Consider the following 21,182-nt stretch of genomic DNA (forward strand, 5'->3'; position numbering starts at 1 on the left):
GGCCAGAAAGGACAGTTGAGTGCTCATCCCAAACACAGAGATATTCACGAGTAGAGTTAAAGTGGCTTAGAGAGGAAGGCAGAGGAGTTGAGGATGACTCAGCAGTTTCAAGTTGTGTGAAACCATAGTACATAGCTGATGCCATGCTCCTGGCCAGTGCTGGAGTAGTCTGGTCTCATCTCCCCACCTTGTCTTGTGTTTTTGTTTTCCAGCCATTAATGGGTTTCTGTTCTCTAACCTGCCCAGGCTGGACATGTGCAAGGGTGACACAGTGGCCTGGCACCTGCTCGGCCTGGGCACAGAGACTGATGTGCATGGAGTCATGTTCCAGGGCAACACTGTGCAGCTTCAGGGCATGAGGAAGGGTGCAGCCATGCTCTTTCCTCATACCTTTGTCATGGCCATCATGCAGCCTGACAACCTTGGTAAGTGCCTTAGCGGCTGACCCTAGAGGCTTTGTTGGGTATAGGGCCAGGAATGGGGTCGGGAAGAGGGAGGGATGGTGAAGAGATAAGAAGAGGTATGTTGAGGGTTCTAGGAAGTTTTTAAAAACACTTGTCTTTTTCTTCTTCAATGTGCTCTCCATGTTCTGGTTACTTGGATTCCCTACTCAGCTGCAGGCAGAATAGAGTTAGTAGAAGGTGGAGGAAGTTCTTTTCTGGAACAACAGAAGGGAAGTTGGGATGTCGCTCAGCTTTAGTGAAGTTCTTATATGGCAGGGAGTGGACTTGACCACAGAGAGATTTTATAGGTACAGTACTTTTATTGGGAGGAAGGTCAATAAAATGCACTTATAAGTGCTATCAAATTGATATTCTGTGAGGCTTTCTACCGACTCTCATTTCTGATCTCTCCCTCTCTCTTTCTCTTTCTTCCCGTGATACACCCCACCTCCTGCTCCCTGCCACCCCGTGTGTGTGTGTGTGTGTGTGTGTGTGTGTGTGGTGATGTAACAGTTTCAGCCTGGAAATCAGAACACAGGAGCCCTAGTTCAGGCTCTTTCATTAACTTGCTGTGTAACTTTGGTCTAACTGCTTCCCTTCTCTCTAGCTAGATTTCTTCCTCCCTTGATTCTTTCCTTTCTGCCTTCCTTCCTTCTGTCCTTTTGTCCTCCCTCCATCTCTCCTTCCCTCTATATCCTTTTTCTTCCTTTTATGAAGATACTTGACTATAATGTTTCTTCGGATTCTATGTATTTCTAGCATTTCATAATGGAGCAGTTACCTTCTTTAGTCCCTATGGTGTATTTCTTTTTCCAACCATTAGATGGCAATAGTGTTTATAAGAACAACCTGTCAGCTCCACGCAGTTCCTATTAAACTTTTGTTTCACTCCTGTAAATTCCATTCATATTTGGAGGGAAAAACATCCTTGAACAAGTGTCTTCAACACTTTAATAATATTAACCTAGTCCTGAGTTTCACAAACACTTGGCATAAAGCTGGTCTCCTCAGAAATAGAAAGGACAATTTGGAGGCTATTGCAGTTTTCTCTGTGAGAGAAGCTTGTGGTTTGGACTAGGGAAGTGGCAGTGGAAACGAAAAAATAATTTTGAAGGAATTGCTGATAGGATTTACTGATGCAATAGATAAGGGTGTTAAGGGAAATAGAAGAAGTAGATGTGGAAAGAAATGAGTAGACCCTTTCTTTCAAGGTGTTTATAAACTAGTAGAAGGGATCATTTTAGAAGAGAGGGGCACTTAGCCCTTTAACATGTGGTTTAGATATAAAGTGCATTAGAGGTGGAGAGGTGAAGAATGTAGGACTCTATTTGGGCCAAAATAGTCAGGGAGGGCTTTCTGGAAAAGAAACATGAATTGAGTCTTGGATAATGAGTGGACTTTCATAGATACTTGGGGGTGGGGTGGGCAGGTAAGTTCCAGAAAGAGGGTAACAAAAAGAATGAAGATTTCAAGGTAGGAATGAATGAGATGTGTGAGAGAAACAGTCAGACTTCCATGTAGTTGGAGTGCTAGTTGAGTTTGAGATAATGTGTGGGAAGTGGAACTGGATTGGTAGTTTGGGGCCAACTCATAGAAGGCTTTGAAAGCTAGGAAGAAGAGTTTGTAGTGATGGGATAAGCACTGAGCAGCAAAGTAAGGAAACAACGAGAGTAATGTTCTAAGAAATTTAGCTTCTTTGGATTGACATTGAGTGTGAGTATCCTTGAGGTAGAAATTTGGAGCTTAAGATCTGGTCCAGGCAACTCCACAACACAGACATTTAAGACTGTTACCTGCGCATTCCATTGTAAAAAACGAGTGAAGGACCTTCTAAAGCTCTCTTAGGTAAGCATCCCTCTGAAATCAAGACATTCTCTTTTTTTTTAGCTAACTATTGAAGTCTACTTTATTTCTTTGGTACTTGATAGGAGACAACTCATCAATGTTTTTCTTGGAATAAGAATTATTACAGCTATATTTACTTATTTATAGCATCACTTAACTGAACATTGAATATGTTCTATACTAAGCACTGTTCACAAATTATTGTGTTTAATTGTAAAACAACCAAATAAAGTAAAATAATCCTCATTTTACTGATGAGGGAACTGAAAAACACAGAGGTTTAGCAATTGCCACAAGGTTTTATGTGTGTGTATATATATATACACACACACACACAATATATTATATATATATGATTTATATATAATAAATGAAAGATAGGGTTACCAACCATGGCAGTTTGCCTAGTACTAAGGGGTTTCTAGGAATATGGGACTTACAGTGCTAAAACTAGGAACACCCTGGAAGAAGTTGGTTATTCTAGTGGCAGAGTTTAGTTTTAATAAATCCAGTGTATGTAGCTTTGGAGCTGGAGCTCTTAACCTTTGAGCTCATTACTCTCAATAAACTTTAAATACTCTTTTATCTATGTGTAGTTAAGGCAAGAGCCTTATCTGAGACTATCTGAAACTAACTATTTTCTGCAGTATGCCTAGGGAAAGGCAGGAAATCCCCCAGGCACCACCCAGGGGTGTTCTGAGTCAGATTTTTCTCTCTGATCCTCCCTCAGGGACATTTGAGATTTATTGCCAGGCAGGCAGCCATAGAGAAGCAGGGATGAGGGCAATCTATAATGTCTCCCAGTGTCCTGGCCACCAAGCCACCCCTCGCCAACGCTACCAAGCTGCAAGAATCTACTATATCATGGCAGAAGAAGTAGAGTGGGACTATTGCCCTGACCGGAGCTGGGAACGGGAATGGCACAACCAGTCTGAGAAGGACAGGTAAGCCTTCAGAAATGGAGAGATTACACTTTTAGAAAAGCATTTTGCAAATGAGAATACTGAAATTCTGAGATGAGGAGACTCTTAGGTCTCCTAAATATGATACCAACAGATTTGGGAGATGGGGCTATAATGCAGCTCTTATGAATTCTAGCTCATTGCTGCTTCCATATTGATATAGGGAGGGAATAAAGCTTGCCCACACCTTCACCCTCTTAATCTTTGTCTCTCTTCTTTCAGTTAGCTGGAAGTATTTACCCTGGGACTTAAATTTTAGAGGATTTACTCAAGGGACTGAATGTCTCAAGCTCAGCTGTCCCTTGACAAAATGGCATTGCATTTATTGAGGTACAGACTAAGATACGTAGCAGAAAATGTCTAAAACAGAGCGATTTAAATATGATAGAATTTTGTTTCTTATTCATATAATAATACAAATACGAGCAATTCAGGGCTGGCAGGTGAACCCTATCATTCTCAGCACTTGCTTTCCTTTCTGGGGCCAAGATGTCTGTTCCAGTTGTAGCTATTCCCAGCTATCATGAAGAAAGAAAGAAGTCCAGGGCAAGCAGCATTGTCTATAAGGACACAGCATGGAAGTTGTATATATCACTTTTTGTTATACTCTGTTGTTCTGAACTAATTCTTACGGTCATCCTTGGCTGCAAAAAGAGTCTGAAAAATGTAATCTCTAATTAGTCAGCCATGTGCTCAGCTAAAAGTTAGGTGATTCTATTACTAAAAAGGAAGGAGAGAACGGAAATGGAGATACAAATTAGCAGTCTCCACTACTTTGTTTTTGGTGCTGTCACTACACTTTAGCAATTTTTACTCTTTATGTTGTTCATTGAAGGTTGAAGTCTTCCTGCTAAACATCTAAAATTTTTACTTTATTTTTAATTCCTGATTTTTGATGTTCAGATAGACATACAATTATCAAAACAAAACTCCATGGAACCTATATTAAGTTTTCTATAAACAGAAGCAGATAACTGGGCTGGACATTTTTTTGAAGATTCCATCTATCACCTCTGTCTATATACATGCTAAAAGGAAAATATATTACTAATTGATATTGACTTTGAAAACACTAATTTAAGCCACAATTGAATTATCAGCAACTACTGAGAATAAAATTTGACTTTATGTGGAAATCAGTTATTTATTTAGTTCCTCTCATTTGTTTCTGATCAGAACCCAGTGAGATACATCTAACAAGATCTTATAATTAGAAAAAAAAAGGAAAAGGAAAAGAGATATTTACATCAGTGTTTTAAAATATATTATTAGTTGCTAGCATTCAGGTAGGGCCCAAGTGAGAAGAGTATTTTTAATAATTTGGACTTTTATTTTAGATTCAGGCAGCACATGTGCAGGTTTGTTACATGGGTATATTGTGTGATGCTGTTTTAGAGTATGAATGATCCTGTCATCCAGGTAGTGAGCATAATATCCAATAGTTAGTTTTTCAACCGTTTTCCCCATCCGTCCTCCCCCTTTAGTAATCCCCAGTGTCTCTTGTTAAATCTTTCTTTTAATTAATTTCAAATTTTATTTTAGGTATGGGGGTACATGTGCAGATTTGTTACATGGGTATATTAAGTGATGCTGAGGTTTGGGGTACAGATCCCATCACATAGGTGGTAGTAAGCATAGTACCCAATAGTTTTTCAACCCTTGCCCCCCACCCCAATTTCTATTGTTGCCATCTTTATGTCCATAAATACCCAATGTATAGCTACCACTTATAAGTGAGAACTTTTTTGTTTTCTGTTCCTGCATTCATTTGCTGAGAAATTAATGGCCTCCAGCTACATCCATGTTGCTGAAAAGGACATAATTTCATTCTTTTTTAAGTCTGCATACAATTCCATTGTTTATACGTACCACATTTTCTTTATCCAGTCCACCATTGATGGGCACCTAGGTTGATTCTATGTCTTTGCTATTGTGAATAGTGCTGTGATGAACATACGAATGCATGTGTCTTTTTGGTAGAATGATTTATTTTTCTTGCTTTTTTTTTTGAGATAGAGTCTCACTCTGTCACCCAGGCTGGAGTGCAGTGGTGTGATCTTGGCTCACTGCAACCACCACCTCCCAGGTTCAAGCAATTCTCCTGCCTCAGCCTCCCAAGTAGCTGGGACTACAGGTGCACGCTGCCACACCCATTTATCGTCCATTTTTAATGGGGTGATTTGTTTTTTGCTTGCTGAATTGTTTCAGTTTTGGGAAATTTTAAAAAGTGACTTCCCCTCTCTGAGCCTGGGTATACTCATCTTGAAAATGATGCAGTATAAGATGAAAGAACAGGACTAGAAAAGGAGGGAGGGAAGGAGCAGCAGACTTGAATCTAAATCCTGGCTCACTTTCTGGCTAACAATGTCACTTGTAGAGTAAGTCCTGTCATCTCTGTGCAACTGATTGCACCTCTGGCACCTACCTACCCCCCATAGACCTATTAGAAATATCAAATGATAAATCTGTTTGTAAACTAAACAGAATCCTATAAGTAGAAAATCTGTAAGATTTTATTCCCTCCCTATGTCTCACCATCTTTGCCCTCTGGTTGCAGCAGTAGTTAATACTTTCCTGCCACCTTGTACCTTGCCTTCTGTAAAACTAATTTCATCAAGACATCATTAGGGCTGGAGCTAAAGCCTGTGGCTTCTGATTCTTAGCCCAGTGCTCTTATAGTATGAATTATATACCAAATTTCTATCTGGATGATGGCAAACAAGGAAACCTGCCATCCTTTTTTTTTTTTTTTTTTTTTTTTTTTTTGACAAAGCCTCACTCTGTTGCCCAGACTGGAGTGCAGTGGCATGATCTTGGCTCACAGCAACCTCTGCCTCCCAGGTTCAAGAGGTTCTTGTGCCTCAGCCACCCAAGTAGCTGGGATTACAGGCGCAAGCCACTACACCCAGCTGATTTTTTTTTTTTTAATTTTTAGTAGAGATGGAATTTTGCCATGTTGGGCAGACTGGTCTCAAACTCCTGAGCTTAAGCAATCTACCTGCCTTAGCATCCCAAAGTGCTGAGATTACAGGCGTGAGCCACTGTGTATGGCATACCTGCCATCTTTAATTGTGGTTATGCAGCCAATGTGGTGGGAAGTCTGACATTAGAAGAAATAGGGGCCAGGTGTGGTGGCTCATGCCTGTAATCCCAGCACTTTGGGAGGCCAAGTTGAGTGAATCATCTGAGGTCAGGAGTTCAAAACCAGCCTGACCAACATGGAGAAACCCCGTCTCTACTAAGAAATACAAAAATTAGCTGGGCGTGGTGGCGCATGCCTGTAATCCCAGCTACTCTGGAGGCTGAGGCAGGAGAATCGCTTGAACCCGGAAGGCAGAGGTTGTGGTGAGCTGAGTTCATGCCATTGCACTCCAGCCTGGGCAACAAGAGCGAAACTCCATCTAAAAAAATAATAATAATAAATAAATTTTAAAAAAAGAAAAAAAGAAATAGGTCCCCCTTTTTTTTTTCTATCTGTGACATGAAGCTGGTTCTGACTTAGCTTCCCCATAAATATTCAAATGAAAATGAGGGGTTGATGGCCAAGTGCTGATAGTACTCTTTGGATTACTCTAGTTACGGTTACATTTTCCTGAGCAACAAGGATGGGCTCCTGGGTTCCAGATACAAGAAAGCTGTATTCAGGGAATACACTGATGGTACATTCAGGATCCCTCGGCCAAGGACTGGACCAGAAGAACACTTGGGAATCTTGGGTAAGGGTATTCCACTTCCCTCCTAGTGTTTAGCAACCTGAACTGCACCTAGGGAAGCTATGTTATACCAGGATGGCCCCACTATTCCCCATTCTCAATGTTTTCATATGATATACTGGAATAATGGAATATTTTATGAAACAACCATGACAATAAACAGTGAAGGGGGAGGAAGGAAATCATGAATTCTGCTGAAACATGAACCAGGTTTTACTGGGTTTTCTATATCTTCAAGGTATGAGTCTCTGAGGATGGTAAGTTGTAATAAATGCTAGGGGCAAGAGAACTTAGGAACATCAAAAAGTGAAAAACTATATATATACACAAGGAATCAGTTTTTTCATTGTACCCCTGTTTAATTATTGCTTTAAGTGTTTTCCCCCTTATTCTAGTTATGGTACAGAAGGGACCCACTGACTCCTGAAGAGATCCTCTCAATTCTATATTGTCTGCCAAACTTATCAATCCTTATCATCAATGATTCCACAGCACCTTGATTCTCTAGACCCTTGGGCTGTTAGAGGGTAGGGGTGGGAAAAGTGGAGGTAATTGGAAGTATAATCTTGTCATTGAAGTACCTTCATCCTGTGGGTAGTAGTAACAGTTTAAGGACTTCTGAATCTAAAAATGGAGCCAGCCGTGCCTTCTAGGTCTTAGAAGGATGTTTTCTCAGGGTAAACCCCTAATTCTATGAAGTGCTCGTGTATGTCCCTTTCTTTAATGCTCCCTGTGCTCCTGAATTAATGAAACTTTATTTATTTACTTATTTTTGTTTACATTAGGTCCACTTATCAAAGGAGAAGTTGGTGATATCCTGACTGTGGTATTCAAGAATAATGCCAGCCGCCCCTACTCTGTGCATGCTCATGGAGTGCTAGAATCTACTACCAGCTGGCCACTTGCTGCTGAGCCTGGTGAGTGGGGACACTTAGTGAAAGAACAAAGGACATGCATCACCTCTGCTTCAGGCTTCTGGATTTTTCCTTAAAAATTAATGTGCTTCAGACTGGAGTGGTAGCTCATTCCTGTAATCCCAGCATTTTGAGAGGCTGAGGCGGGTGGATCACTTGAAGTTAGGAGTTCAAGGCTAGCCTGGCCAACATGGTGAACCCTCATCTCTACCAAAAATACAAAAATTAGCTGGGTGCAGTGGCGCGCACCTGCAGTCCCAGCTACTTGGGAGGTTTAGGCAGGAGAATCTCTTGAACCCAGGAGGTGGAGGCTGCAGTGAGCCAAGATCATGCCACTGCACTCCAGCCTGGGTGACAAGTAAGACTCCATCTCAAATATATACATATATATATATATATATATATGAGCTTAGAGACCTGAAATAGGAATATAGCCAAAACTAAGCCACAGCCTGAGTTTTTCTCTATCAAATACTCATTTTCTCAATCCCAGAATAGGCTATGGCTTAGACTTGGCTAATATTTCTGTTTCAGATCTCTAAGAAAATACCCTTGGATACAGTATGAGCTCCTAATCTTGGCTAGAGAGTGATGTGACCTAGACCACAAGCTGATCATTCAGCCCTTAGCCCAGTAGATAAAGTTCTTGTACCCTTCTTGCAGACTAAATTCTAACCCCAGTCACATACTAAGCTCCTAATACTAAATGTAGAATGATCATAATCTTGTCAATATTCTCTTTTATTAATTCATTCATTGAATAAACACTCACTGGAGGCCTACTGGGTGACAGGAACAATTTTAGAATCTATTGATGCAGTAGTGAACACTTGCTCCTGTCTTGAAGAAACTTGAGCAATTATGATAGAAACAGGTAAACTGGTAACTATAATCCAGTGTGTTAAGTGTTAATAGGAGTTTTTACAGTGTGATAGGCATGTGAAGAAAAGGGTATTTAATCTAATGTTTGGATAGTAAGGAATGGTTTTCCAGATTAGGTGATATCTCAGCTGAGACCTAAATCAGTAGTTTTCAAACCTTAGCATGTGTCAGGATCACCTAGAGGCTTGCTAAAACACAGATTGCTGGAATCAACTTTGAAAGTCTCTGATTCAGTAGGTGTGTGATGGAGCTCAGGAATTTGCTCATTTAAACAAGTTCTCATGCTGCTAGTTTAGAAACTACACTTTGGAAACGGCTGACCTAAAGGATGAAAAAAGGGACATATGGGTGAAGGTAAAGTGTAGTGTGGAAGAAAAGCAGGGAAAAGGAAGTTCCAGATTTAAAGAATGCAGTGTGCAAAGGCCAAGAGATTGAAGTTGGTGTAAAGGAGAAGGGATAGATTCTAAAAAGATCAATGAGGTAAAATAAGCAAGATATGGTGATTAATTGGATTTTGAAGGTGAGAAAGATAAGTATTATTGAATGATATCGGTGTTTTTGGAGAAAGATTCTTAAATAATACCCAGTTTTTGATTTGGACAACCAGGGAAATAGTGATACCACTCATCAAGATAGGGAACATAAGAGAAAGGTGACTTGAGATGGAGTGGGAGGATTGGAGTATTGGATGATGATGAGTTCCCTTTTGAATTTGTTGAATTTGGTGTATTTGTAAGATGATCAAATGTAGGTATCTAGACATAAAGATAGACATACAGATCTGGAGCCCAGGAGGAAAGTATGCTCTGAAGGAATAGATGTGGGAGGCATCAACATCTAGGTAGTGGTTAAAAGCATGAGTGAACACAGTTACCCCAGAAGAGTATATTGAATGAGAAAGTAAAAATACTAAGATGAGACCCCGAGGAAGGCCAATTTTTAAGGGAGGTACCGATTGAAATGTGAGCCTGAGAAAAAGTTAGCAAAATAGGAGGAAAACCAAAATGAGATTACAGATGTTAAGAAAGGTCATGTCAAGGATGAAGTAGTCAACAGCTTCAGCTGCTTCAAAGAGTTCAAATAAAATAAGAGCAGAAAATTTTCTGTTGTTTATAGCAATAGGGAAATGGCTGATGATTTTAATAAATTGGGGAAAGAAGCTATATTAGAATGTATTAAAGAGTAATTGAGAGATAAGAGATTGAAAACAGTGAGTATGGTTTAATTTTAAGACTTAGGCAGAATAATTTTAGGTAATGAGAAGGTCAGGGGTGTGCCCAAAGTCTAAAGTAAAGTGGAGGCAAAGGACACTACAGTTGAGGAGATCTAGGGACTAATAGGCTAGAGTGTTGGATAAATCATCCACATGCACCTTGAAATCACTCAGAAAAATGGTGGGGATTGGGGTGGAAAAGAGGATGGTGATCCAGGTACTAAAATAATCAATAAATGACCATTAAGAGAGAAGGGATACATTGGAAGTTGGGAAACCAGTTAGAAGGTTGTAGTGATCTACAAGTGATGATAGTGGCTTAAACAAAGGTGATAGAAAATGAGAATGGAGACAACTATATAAATTTGAGGGATATTAAGGCAGAATAAATAGGATATTTTGATTGAATGGGTGTTGAGAAGATTAGGGAGAAATCAAGGTTCATAACCAAGTTTTTGGATTAAGCACCTGGATGTTGGTACCACTCACAAAGAAAATAAATGCAGGAAGCAGGGGGCAGTTTTTGTTTGTTTGTTTGTTTAGAGTTGGGAGATATCGACTTTATTTTTGAAAATCTTAATATGAGGTACCATAAAACATCCAGGTGGAAATGAGAGAGCTGTACGGATAGAAGATTATCATCAGTTTGAGATATGGATCTGTAACTTGGAAGAGACACCTGGGATAGCATAGAGATTTAACAGTCATAAGTAATTACAATGGATGATAGTTGAAATCATGATATGCATGTAATCACCCAGTGAGATAGTGTGTAAAGTGACAATGACATCAGCTGAGAATGAAACTTTAGAACATACTATTATTTAAGAGGAGGTAATCTATCTTAAATAATGTATAGGTTTAAAGTAGTTCTAACTGAAATCACAGTTTGATGTTTTATTTTATTTGTACAAATGTAAGGGGTATATGAGAAATTTTGTTACATGTATATTATGTATAGTGATCAAGTCAGAATATGTAGTGTCCATCATCCGAGTATAATATATTTTTGTTAAGTGTAGTAATCTTAATCTGCTATCAAACTTTGAATTCCATCCATTTTACTGTATATTTGTACCCTTTAAATCAGTTTTCTTCATCTTTCCCTTTCTTTCACACTCACTACCCTTCCCAGTCTGTTATCTACCTTTCCGCTCTTTGCTTCCATATGATCAAATTTTTTAGCTCCTACATATAAGTGAGAAAATGCAATATTTGTCTTTTTGTGTCTGGTTTATTTTACTTAAGATAATGACCTCCATTTCCATCCATGTTGCTGCAGATCATATGATTTCATTCTTTTTTATGGCTGAATAGTATTCTATTGTGTATATATACCACATTTTCTTTATCCATTCATCCCTTGATGAACACATGTTGATTTCATAGCTTTGTTATTGTGAATAGTGCTACATGAAATATATAAGTGCATGTATTCCATTGATATATTGGTTTCTTTTCACTTGAGTAAATACCTAGTAGTGACATTGCTGGATTGAATAGTAATTTTTTAGTTTTTTTAGAAATTTTCATACCATGTTTTATAGTGGCTCCACTAGTTTACATTTCCACCAATAGTGTGTAAGAGTTCTCTTTTCTCTGCATCCTTGCCAGAATCTGTTATTATTATTATTTTTTGTCTTTTTAGTAATAGCCATTAAGACTAGGGTAATATGATCTGTCATTGTGGTTTTAATGTGCATTTCCCTGATAATTAGTAATGTTGAGCATTTTTTCATATACCTGTTGGCCATTTGTGTGTCTTATTTTGAGAAACGTCTATTCATGTCCTTTACCCACTTTTTAATGTGTTTTTTTTTCCTCTTAACTTGCTCAAGTTTCTTGGTATTCTAGTATTAGTCTCCTGTCAAATGAATACTTTGTAATTGTTTTTTTCCCATTCAACAGGTTGTCTTTTCACTCTGTTGATTATTTCCTTTGCTGTGCAATAGCTATTTAGTTAAATATAGTCCCATTTGCCTATTTTTGGTTTTATTAACTGTACTTTTGAGGTCATAAATTCTTTGCCTCAACCAATGTTCAGGAGAGTTTCCCTCCAGTTTTCTTCTAGTATTTTATAGTTTCACATCTTACATTTTAGTCTTTAATCCATCATGAGATAATTTTGTTTATGGTGAGAGATAGAGGTCCAGTTTTATTCTTCTGCATGTGGCTATGCAGTTTTCTCAGCACTATTTATTAAAGAGGATGTTCTTTCTCCAATGTAAGTTTTTGTCAGTTTTGTCAAAGATCAGTTAACTGTAAATATGTGGCAATATTTTTGGATTTTCTATTCTGTTTCATTGGTCTATATGTCTATTTTTATACCATGCTGTTTTGATTACCATAGCCTTTTAATATATTTTGAAGTCAGGTAATGTAATGCCTCTAGTGGTTTATTTATTTATTTATTTGTTTATGGCTCAGGCCTGCTTTGGCTATTTGGGCTCTTTTTTGGTGTCACATAAATTTTCAAATTTTTTAAAAGTTTTGTGAAGAATGATATTGATATTTTGAGAGGAATTGCATTGAATCTGCAGATTGCTTTGGATAATATGGTCATTTTAATGATATTAATTCTTTTGATATTTTTTCATTTGTTTTTATCCTCTTCAATTTCTTTCATCAGTGTTTGTAGTTTTTATTGTAGAGATCTTTCACCTCTTTGGTTAAAATTTTTACTATGTATTTTTATTATTCCTAGGTATTTTATTATTTTGTATAACTACAACTGGATATATTTTTGTACTGCAATGAAATTCTTGTTTGCAAAGTTCATTTGGAAAAATAAAGAATACCTGGGCAAGAAGAGCCAAAACATTAAAAAAAATACTAATGAAATCACACCAGCATAACCCAATAGTATAGCATATTATAAAGATGAAGATACAATAACTAAAATGACATGATACTGTAAATAAAAATCAGTAGGACAAAACAAACACTCCTGAAGCAGACCCAAGCTTCTGCCTTTGTCAATAGCAATGGGAATACAGATAATACTAGTCTATTACTAACTGCGCACATCTGCCTTCTAGAACTCCATCAGCTTCAGACAAGAAAGATGTTAATTTGATTAGTCAGAACCTAAAATGTTTGCCAGAAATGTCTTACCAGTGGGCAGGATTACCGTTTCTTTTATCTCAGCACTCCCTATTGCACTGCCCTCTTCCATGTGGTAAGTTGACCTATGCCTGCAACTGGGTAAGCTGGATATGTGAATTAGCACAGGGTCTGTGCTGTAGATCTAGCTATCTTAATTTAATGAAATTTGAGAGTCATTAGCATGTAGGTGATATTTAAAGTCATAATATGTATGAGATCACTCAAGGAATGAGTTATACAGTAAATAGTGACCAAGGTGGCTGGATTAATTCAGGTAAGAGATGATGGCAGCTTGGACCAGCCTGATAAAGTGGAAAGAGTGAGAAGTTTTCTAATTCTGGATGTATTTTGATGGTTAAGACAATTAGCTGGTGAATTGGGGTTTCTAGATACTGTCTTTTTTATTTTCAGTAGTTGCTATATTTTAGTCATTAATCCCTTCTAGGTTTTAAACATGGCAGATATCTTTTCCTGATTTGTCATCCACTTGTTAACTTTGTTTGTGATATCATTTGTTGAACAGATATCCTTGATGTGATGTGATCAAATCGATGGAATTTTGGCCTCATAATTTGTGCTTTTGAAATTTTGTTTATCAAGACCTTCCCAACCCTTGGTCACAAAGACGTTCTGCTGCATTATCTTCTGTTAACTTTATAAGTTTCTTTTTTCACATTCAAATCTGTAATCAGACCAGAGTTTGCATTTTTATATGCTATTAGCTATAGATCCATTTTAATTTTTCTTTATATAGAAAGAAAATTTTCTTAATACCATCTTCTAAACTATTCGACTTTCCCCCCTTTGAGTTGCTTTGCCACCATTATTTCATGTTTAGTTTCTGTAAATACATTAATCAGTCTCTAATCTATTCTGTTATATTTGTCTATTCAGTTCTTGCAACAATATCATATTATTTTTATTATTGTGGGTTTGAAATTTGTCTTAATATTTGAAGAACAAACCTCTTTTATGCAGGATTTACTTAGGTGTATGTTATTTTTCCGTATAGATTTTAGATTAAGTTTCAAGTTTCTCAAATACAGCTAAAATTTTGATTGACATTGTATTAAATTTATAGATTAATTTGGAGAGAATTTACATCTTTATATTATTTGTTGGAATGGATTTCCATTTATTCAGATGGTCTTCTATGACTTTATAGTTTTGTAAAAATGTTGTCATAAAGGTTGTACATATGGCTGGTTAAGCTAATCCATTAATGCTTCTTAGTTTTTCTTACTAGTTTTAAATTATATTTCTAACAGATTATTTATAATATAGAGAAATGCTATTTATTTGTGTAAGTTGAACGTATATCTAGTAGTCTTCTTGAACTCCCTTTATTAGTTTTACTAGTTTGTTGATTCCAGAAATATTGTGAGTTTTATTCTTCTATCTCTTATTCCTTTCCATTTCCATATATGTTTGCCAGGATCACCAATACTAATGATGGTAGTGGTCATCTTCAACTTTCTCCCAATCTCAAGAGAATGCATGTAAAGTTTCTCTCTGTTTGCTATGATTTCCTTTTGGAAATTTATTTAAATTTCCAAATGAACAAAAATTTGTTTAAAATTTTAATCAAGGTAACTGACCTAAAACCTTCAATAGAAGAAGAATTTTAAAACCATTTTCGGGGTGGAGGAGAAAATGGTGGATAGGAAGACTAACTTGCAGCTCCCACTGGGATGGACAGAGCAGCATGTGGAGATCCATATCATGAACTTTTGCTCCAGGAACTACCGCAGAAACATACCACTGAGAGAATCCACAGACCCTTTGAAGGAGGTGCATTGCCGCTGCAAGCTCCATGGGACAGCCAATGGACTGTGAGTTGTCTTGCTTTCTCAGTTGGGAGGCTTATAGCCTGGGGAAAGTTCTCAGCCCTGCTCACCAACTACCTGGAAATAAATTCAGTGCTGCTGGGGAGGCACAGTGCAATTGAGACCAGCCTTTTCGGCTGTGGGCTGTCATCTTTCTTTCACTTCCTTGGTGACCTGTGTGATGCAGCAGAGGCAGCCATAATCCCCCTAGGAACATAACTCCATTGGCCTGGGAACCACACTTGCATCCCCCAAAGCAGCCACAGAAAGCCCTGCCCAAGGAGAGTCTGAGTTCAGGCACACCTAATTCTGCACTCCTGGTAGCCAAAGACAATGAACACAATCTCTTAGAGGCTCTATAACCCTGCATACAACCTGATAAAACTAAACACTTACCCAAAGGCAACCCTATGAGAAGCATGTATCCTCCCTATACACCTGCAGCTGATGTGTTCTTGAAAGCACCACCTCCTGATTGGAGGCCAAACAACACAAAACCAATGCACTTAACAAAAATACAACCAAGGACCCTTACATAGTCCACTTCACTCCCCTGCTACCTCCACTGGAGCAGGTGCTGATATCCATGGCTGAGAGACATGAAGATGGATTATATCACAAGATTCTTTGCAGATACTCCCCATTGCCAGTCTGGAGTCCAGTAGCTCTGCTGGGTGGCTGGATCCAGAAGAGAAATAACAATCACTGCAGTTCACCTCTCAGGATGTGGTGCTCTCCCCTTTCCCTAGGGGAGAGGGAGCACCCTGTGGGACAAAATAATTTGAACAGCAGCCGCTGAGTCCCAGATCTTCCCTCTAACATAGTCTACCCAAATAAGAAGGAACCAGAACACCAATTGTGGTAATATGACAAAAGAAATTATTTAACAATCCCCAAAGATCAAACTACCTTACCAGCAATGGATCCAAATCAAGATAAAAATCTCTGAATTGCCAGAAAAAAAATCAGAAGGTAGACTATTAAGCTAATCAAGGAGGCACCAGAGAAAGGTGAATACCAACTTAAAGAAATTAAAAACATGATACAGGATATAAATGAAAAAATATCCAGTGAAATAGACAGCATAAGGACATAGTTACAGTATGACAAAATGCACTGAAAAGTCACAGCAATAGAATTGAAGAAGTAGAAGAGCTTCAAAGTTCAAAGACAAGGCTTTTAAATTAACTCAATCCAACAAAGACAAAGAAAAAATAATTTTTAAAAAAGCCTCCAAGAAGTTTGGGATTATGTTAAATGACCAAACCTAAGAATAATTGGTGTTCGGGAGGAAGAAGAGAAATCTAAAAGTTTGGAAAACATATTTGAGGGAATAATAGAGGAACATTTCCCTGGCCTTGCTAGAGATCTAGACATCCCAAAACAGGAAGCTCAAAGAACACTTGGGAAATTCCTCTCAAACAGATCGTTGCCTAGATACATAGCTATCAGGTTATCTAAAGTCAAAACTAAGGAAAGAATTCTAAGAGTTGGGGGGCAAAAGCACCAGGTAACCTATAAAGGAAAACCTATCAGATTAACAGAAGATTTCTCAGCAGAAATCCTACAAAGTAGAAGGGTTTTGGGTCCTATCATCAGCCTCCTCAAACTAAACAATTAGCAGCCAAGAATTTTTTAACCAGCAAACTAAGCTTCATAAATGAAGGAAAGATACAGTGTTTTTCAGACAAACAAATGCTGAAAAGAATTTGCCACTACCAAGTCAGCACTACAAGAACTGCTAAAAAGAACTCTAAAACTTGAAACCAATCCTCAAACTACACCAAAATAGAACCTCCTTAAAGCATAAACCTCACAGGACCTATAAAACAGCAATAATTTAAAAAGCCAAGGTATTCAGGCAACAAACAGCACAATGAATAGAGCAATACCTTACATCTCACTACTAACATTTAATGTAAATGGCCTAAATGCTCCATTTAAAAGATACAGAATAGCAGAACAGATAAGAATTCACCAACCAAGTATCTACTATCTTCAAGAGACTCACCTGATACATAAGGACTCACATAAACTTTAGGTAAAAGGGTGGAAAAAGATATTCCATGCAAAGGGACACCAAAATTGAGCAGGAGTAGCTATTCTTATATGAGACAAAATGAACTTTAAAGCAACAGCAGTTAAAAAAGACAAAGAGGAACAGATGTAATATAATAATAAAAGGACTAATCCAACAGGAAAATATAACAATCTTAAATATATATGCAGCTAACACTGGAGCTCCCAAATTTATAAAACGAGACCTAAGAAATGAGGTAGACAGCAACACAATAATAGTGGGAGACTTTAATATTCCACTGACAGCACTAGATAGGTCATCAAAACAGAAAGTCAACAAAGAAACAATGGACTTAAACTATACCTAGAACAATTGGACTTATCAGATATTTACAGAACATTTTACCAACAACTGCAGAATATGCATTCTATTCATCAGCACACAGAATGTTCTCCAAAGTAGACTATATGATAGACAAAGTCCAAGATAGACAAAACAAGTCTCAACAAATTTAAGAAAACTGAAATTATATAAAGTACTCTCTCAGATCACAGTGGAATAAAATGGGAAATCAACTCCAAAAGGAACCCTCAGAACCACTCAAATACCTAGATATTAAATAACTTGCTCCTGAATGATCATTGGATCAACAATGGCATCAATATAGAAATTAAAAAACCTTTTGACATGAGCAATAATAGTGACACAACCTATCGAAACCTCTGGGATACAACAATAGTGGTTGCAAATGTAGCAGGACAAGCTACAGACAAAACCCATCAGACACTGAGTTAAAGAAGGAAGGGCTTTATTCAGCTGAGAGCTTCAGCAAGACTCATGTCTCCAACAACCGAGCTCCCTGAGTGAGCAATTCCTGTCCCTTTTAAGGGCTCACAACTTTAAGGGGGTCCATGTGAGAGGGTCATGATTGAGCAAGCAGGGGGTACGTGACTGGGGGCTGCATGCACCAGTAATTAGAATGGAACAGAACAGGACAGGGATTTTCACAGTGCTTTTCTATACAATGTCTGTAATCTATAGATAACATAACCGATTAGGTCAGGGGTCGATCTTTAACTACCAGGCCTAGGGTGTGGCGCCGGGCTGCCTGCTTGTGGATTTCATTTCTGCCTTTTAGTTTTTACTTCTTCTTTCTTTGGAGGCAGAAATTGGGCATAAGACAATATAAGGGGTGGTCTCCTCCCTTATTCCCCCACTTTGAGAATCTCACTCAATAGTGGGAGTTCTCACTTTCATTCTCACTACCTATGTCTTCTTGCAAGACAGATCGATAGTGATTCATATAGTACACTTGTGATGAAGTATTTTGGTGAACTAAAGTAGTGATGAAGCTTTTTATCATTTGAAGAAGTACAGGTAGCAAGGGAGCAGTAAGCAGGTTTCTATTACTATTATAACTCCTATTAGAAGAGTTTTAAATCTTTTTAGCACTGAAAACCACTTTCCAAACATGGCCCCAGGATCAAATCCATGCCACACTTGCACGGGCACATGTGCCAGTTTTGTCATATTTCTAACTATGTCTTCAACTACTTGCCTTTGATCATCTATGTGTAGACAGCAATTAGTAAGGTTAAATTTTCTACAGACCCCTCCTTCAGCTGCTAGAAAATAGTTGAGAGCCAATCTATTTTGATAGATAGCATTTTTCATCTGAGTTTCTTGCCAGGCCAGAGTAGTCAAGGCTCTGCTGGTCTTATTAGTGATTATTTCTAAGACAGCTTGTAACCGTATGATTCAGTTGAGCATGTAAATAGGGGTCAGGTATCCCCACAAGCCATTTTGTGCCTAAGTACCAGGGCCATAATATTGTATGATTCTCTCAGGGGGACATTTATCATCTTTTTTATTTTCTATAGCTATGCTTCTCTTTTTGTGGGAAGCACAGACAGGGAAGCCCAGGAGTTCACCTGTCTTTATAGGCAGTAGGAAGAAAGATGGTTTAATAGTGCCAGTAACACAACTACCTGCCCACTGGTCGGGTATTTTGGTGTAAGCTCTATGCCCACATATCCAGTATAATCCAGTGGGGGCTGTCCAGTCCCAGTGGGACGCTGGGTGGGTTCACACAGTTTGCAACTTTGGGGATTTACTAAATGGATTTTTCTTAGTGTGGTTTGAACTCCACTAGGTGGCTGTTTTTGTAGTATTATTATACAGTTTTTGCCCAAGGCAGCTGAGTCTTCCCACAGGAAAGGTGAAGTCCTTCCTAACTCTTGCTATACAGTATTGTCTAATGATTGAGGCTTTTAGGACCCAGAAGTTATCAGGGTGATTCTTTTGAGCCAGGAATTCATCAGGAACTGGGTCTGTAGGTACTAATTATTTGGCTTCTTATGGCCATTGATCTCCCATTACAGTTCTCCTACATACATAACATGAAGTGACATTGAGATACTGGGATACATGCTCAGCTAATTGCAAAAACAAATTTCTTGTTTTTCCTGGAATTTCTGGTACTGGCACATTCAGTTTATCATAGAAGGTTTGAAATACTGGCTCAGGAGAGAGTTTATAAACTTCTCCTCAAACCACGATATTTACTCGAGGATCCAGTCCAGCTGCATTGATTCCTAGGTCTACACACTCCCCTTTTTTCCAGCAAGGATCAAGGGGGTTGGTTATTACTAGCTTTAAGGGGTTACACTGACCACTGGTACAGGAAGGGCCACTTTTCCTTTTCTGAAGGTGGACAGCATCCTTTTTATTTTTTATCCAAGTAGCCTAAATGACACAAGACCAGTATCCACATTCATTTCCACACAGTCCTAACTCATGACAAATGTACTTATTTTCTGCCATATAGCCTCTTAATTAAAAGAACCACATCTTATTCTTAACTTATTACTATTAATAACAGCACAGGCATCAAACTTCAAAGTGACTTGTTTGGGCACCCCTTTTTCTTTTGTTTCAGCTAGCACTTTACTTGTATCATTTGTGAGCCCCCACCAGTCCTCAGTCCTTAATCTTACTTCAAAATCTGTGGTCATGGGAGGCTCAGATGGGTCATAACACATCAGGTTGGTCATTTCCTGGGCTACATACCTTGCATAGGATAGCATGATACAAACAAGTTTTTTTTTTTAGATTCCTGGTACACTTATAATAATCATAAAATAATAGGACTGTAGCAAATTTTTGTCCTACCTCAGTAACTTGATGTATACACTGGGAACAGTCCTCATTCTGAGGGAGGTCAGTTAAAGTCCTTACTGCACAAGTCCAAATTTTAAGGAAAATGAGTCCCGCAATGGGTTTTCTCATGCTTCAGCTGTGCGTGGACCAGTCAGCTTCCGGGTGTGACTGGAACAGGGCTTGTCATCTTCTTCAGAGTCACTTCGCAGGGGTTAGAACAGCTGCTGCTGTCCACATACTGCTCACAGTCTACTGATGTTCAAGGATGGTGTCAGAGGTTGGGCCTGCTAGCATAAACTGAGTCAAACACCTCCACACAGTTATGCTTGACTGGGCTCTCTGATACTGGGAGCAAGGTGGCGGGGTTAAGGGTGTTGCAAACTTCAATGGTTATGTGGAGATTTTCACATAGCAAGCTTTGGTACTTGGTTAATCTAGCATTTGTTAACCAATGATGTCCTTTGGTAGTCATTTAAGTTACCACAACATGGGGGGCCTTTATATTCAGATTTTGCCCAAGGGTTAGTTTATCTGCTTCTTGTGCTAACAGGGCCGTTGCTGCCAGGGCCCTTAGACATGGGGGCCAGACTTTGGAAACCCCGTCTAGTTGTTTTGAAAGACAGGCCACTGGCTTTGGCCAGGGCCCCACAGTCTGGGTTAAAAGTCCAACTGCCATTTTTTCTCTTTCTGACACATAGGATGTATAGGGTTTTGTTGGGTCAAATAGCCCCAGGGCTCAGGCTGACATGAGTTTTTCTTTTAACTCATGAAAAGGTCATTGCTGTTGGTTGTAATAGATGTAGTACATTTTTATTAACTGTCTCCTACCAAAATATTGACTCAAATCCTGCAGCTATTTGATTTCAAGCTTTTAATTGGTCTGGTATTCTCTGTGGGACTCCAATGGACACGAGAGTCGAAAGACCCATAAGGGGTTTCTCTTGCATTACGATGTCTTATTTTTCCTCCCTCTGGTTGATGAAATGCCAGGGTGAAAGGGATAGCCAATTGGACTAATGTACAAGTGCCACTCCAGTTATTCGGCAGAGTGCCCAGTGAAGGTCCACCACAATACCACCACACATCTGCTCGGGGATGAA

At 38.6% G+C, this 21,182-nt stretch overlaps 1 protein-coding gene across 1 annotated transcript in view; it reads left to right on the forward strand.

Annotated features, from left to right (window-relative positions):
- Window positions 1-21,182, forward strand: part of HEPH (hephaestin) — a 98,551-nt gene that overhangs the window by 33,142 nt on the left and 44,227 nt on the right. The window contains exons 12-15 of the mRNA XM_055268591.1: window positions 213-425; window positions 3,019-3,232; window positions 6,827-6,966; window positions 7,749-7,880. Coding sequence (XP_055124566.1) covers window positions 213-425; window positions 3,019-3,232; window positions 6,827-6,966; window positions 7,749-7,880 — 699 coding nt within the window. The remainder of the gene's footprint in view (window positions 1-212; window positions 426-3,018; window positions 3,233-6,826; window positions 6,967-7,748; window positions 7,881-21,182) is intronic.

This window comes from Symphalangus syndactylus, chromosome X (genome assembly GCF_028878055.3).
Source record: "Symphalangus syndactylus isolate Jambi chromosome X, NHGRI_mSymSyn1-v2.1_pri, whole genome shotgun sequence".
NCBI lineage: Eukaryota > Metazoa > Chordata > Mammalia > Primates > Hylobatidae > Symphalangus > Symphalangus syndactylus.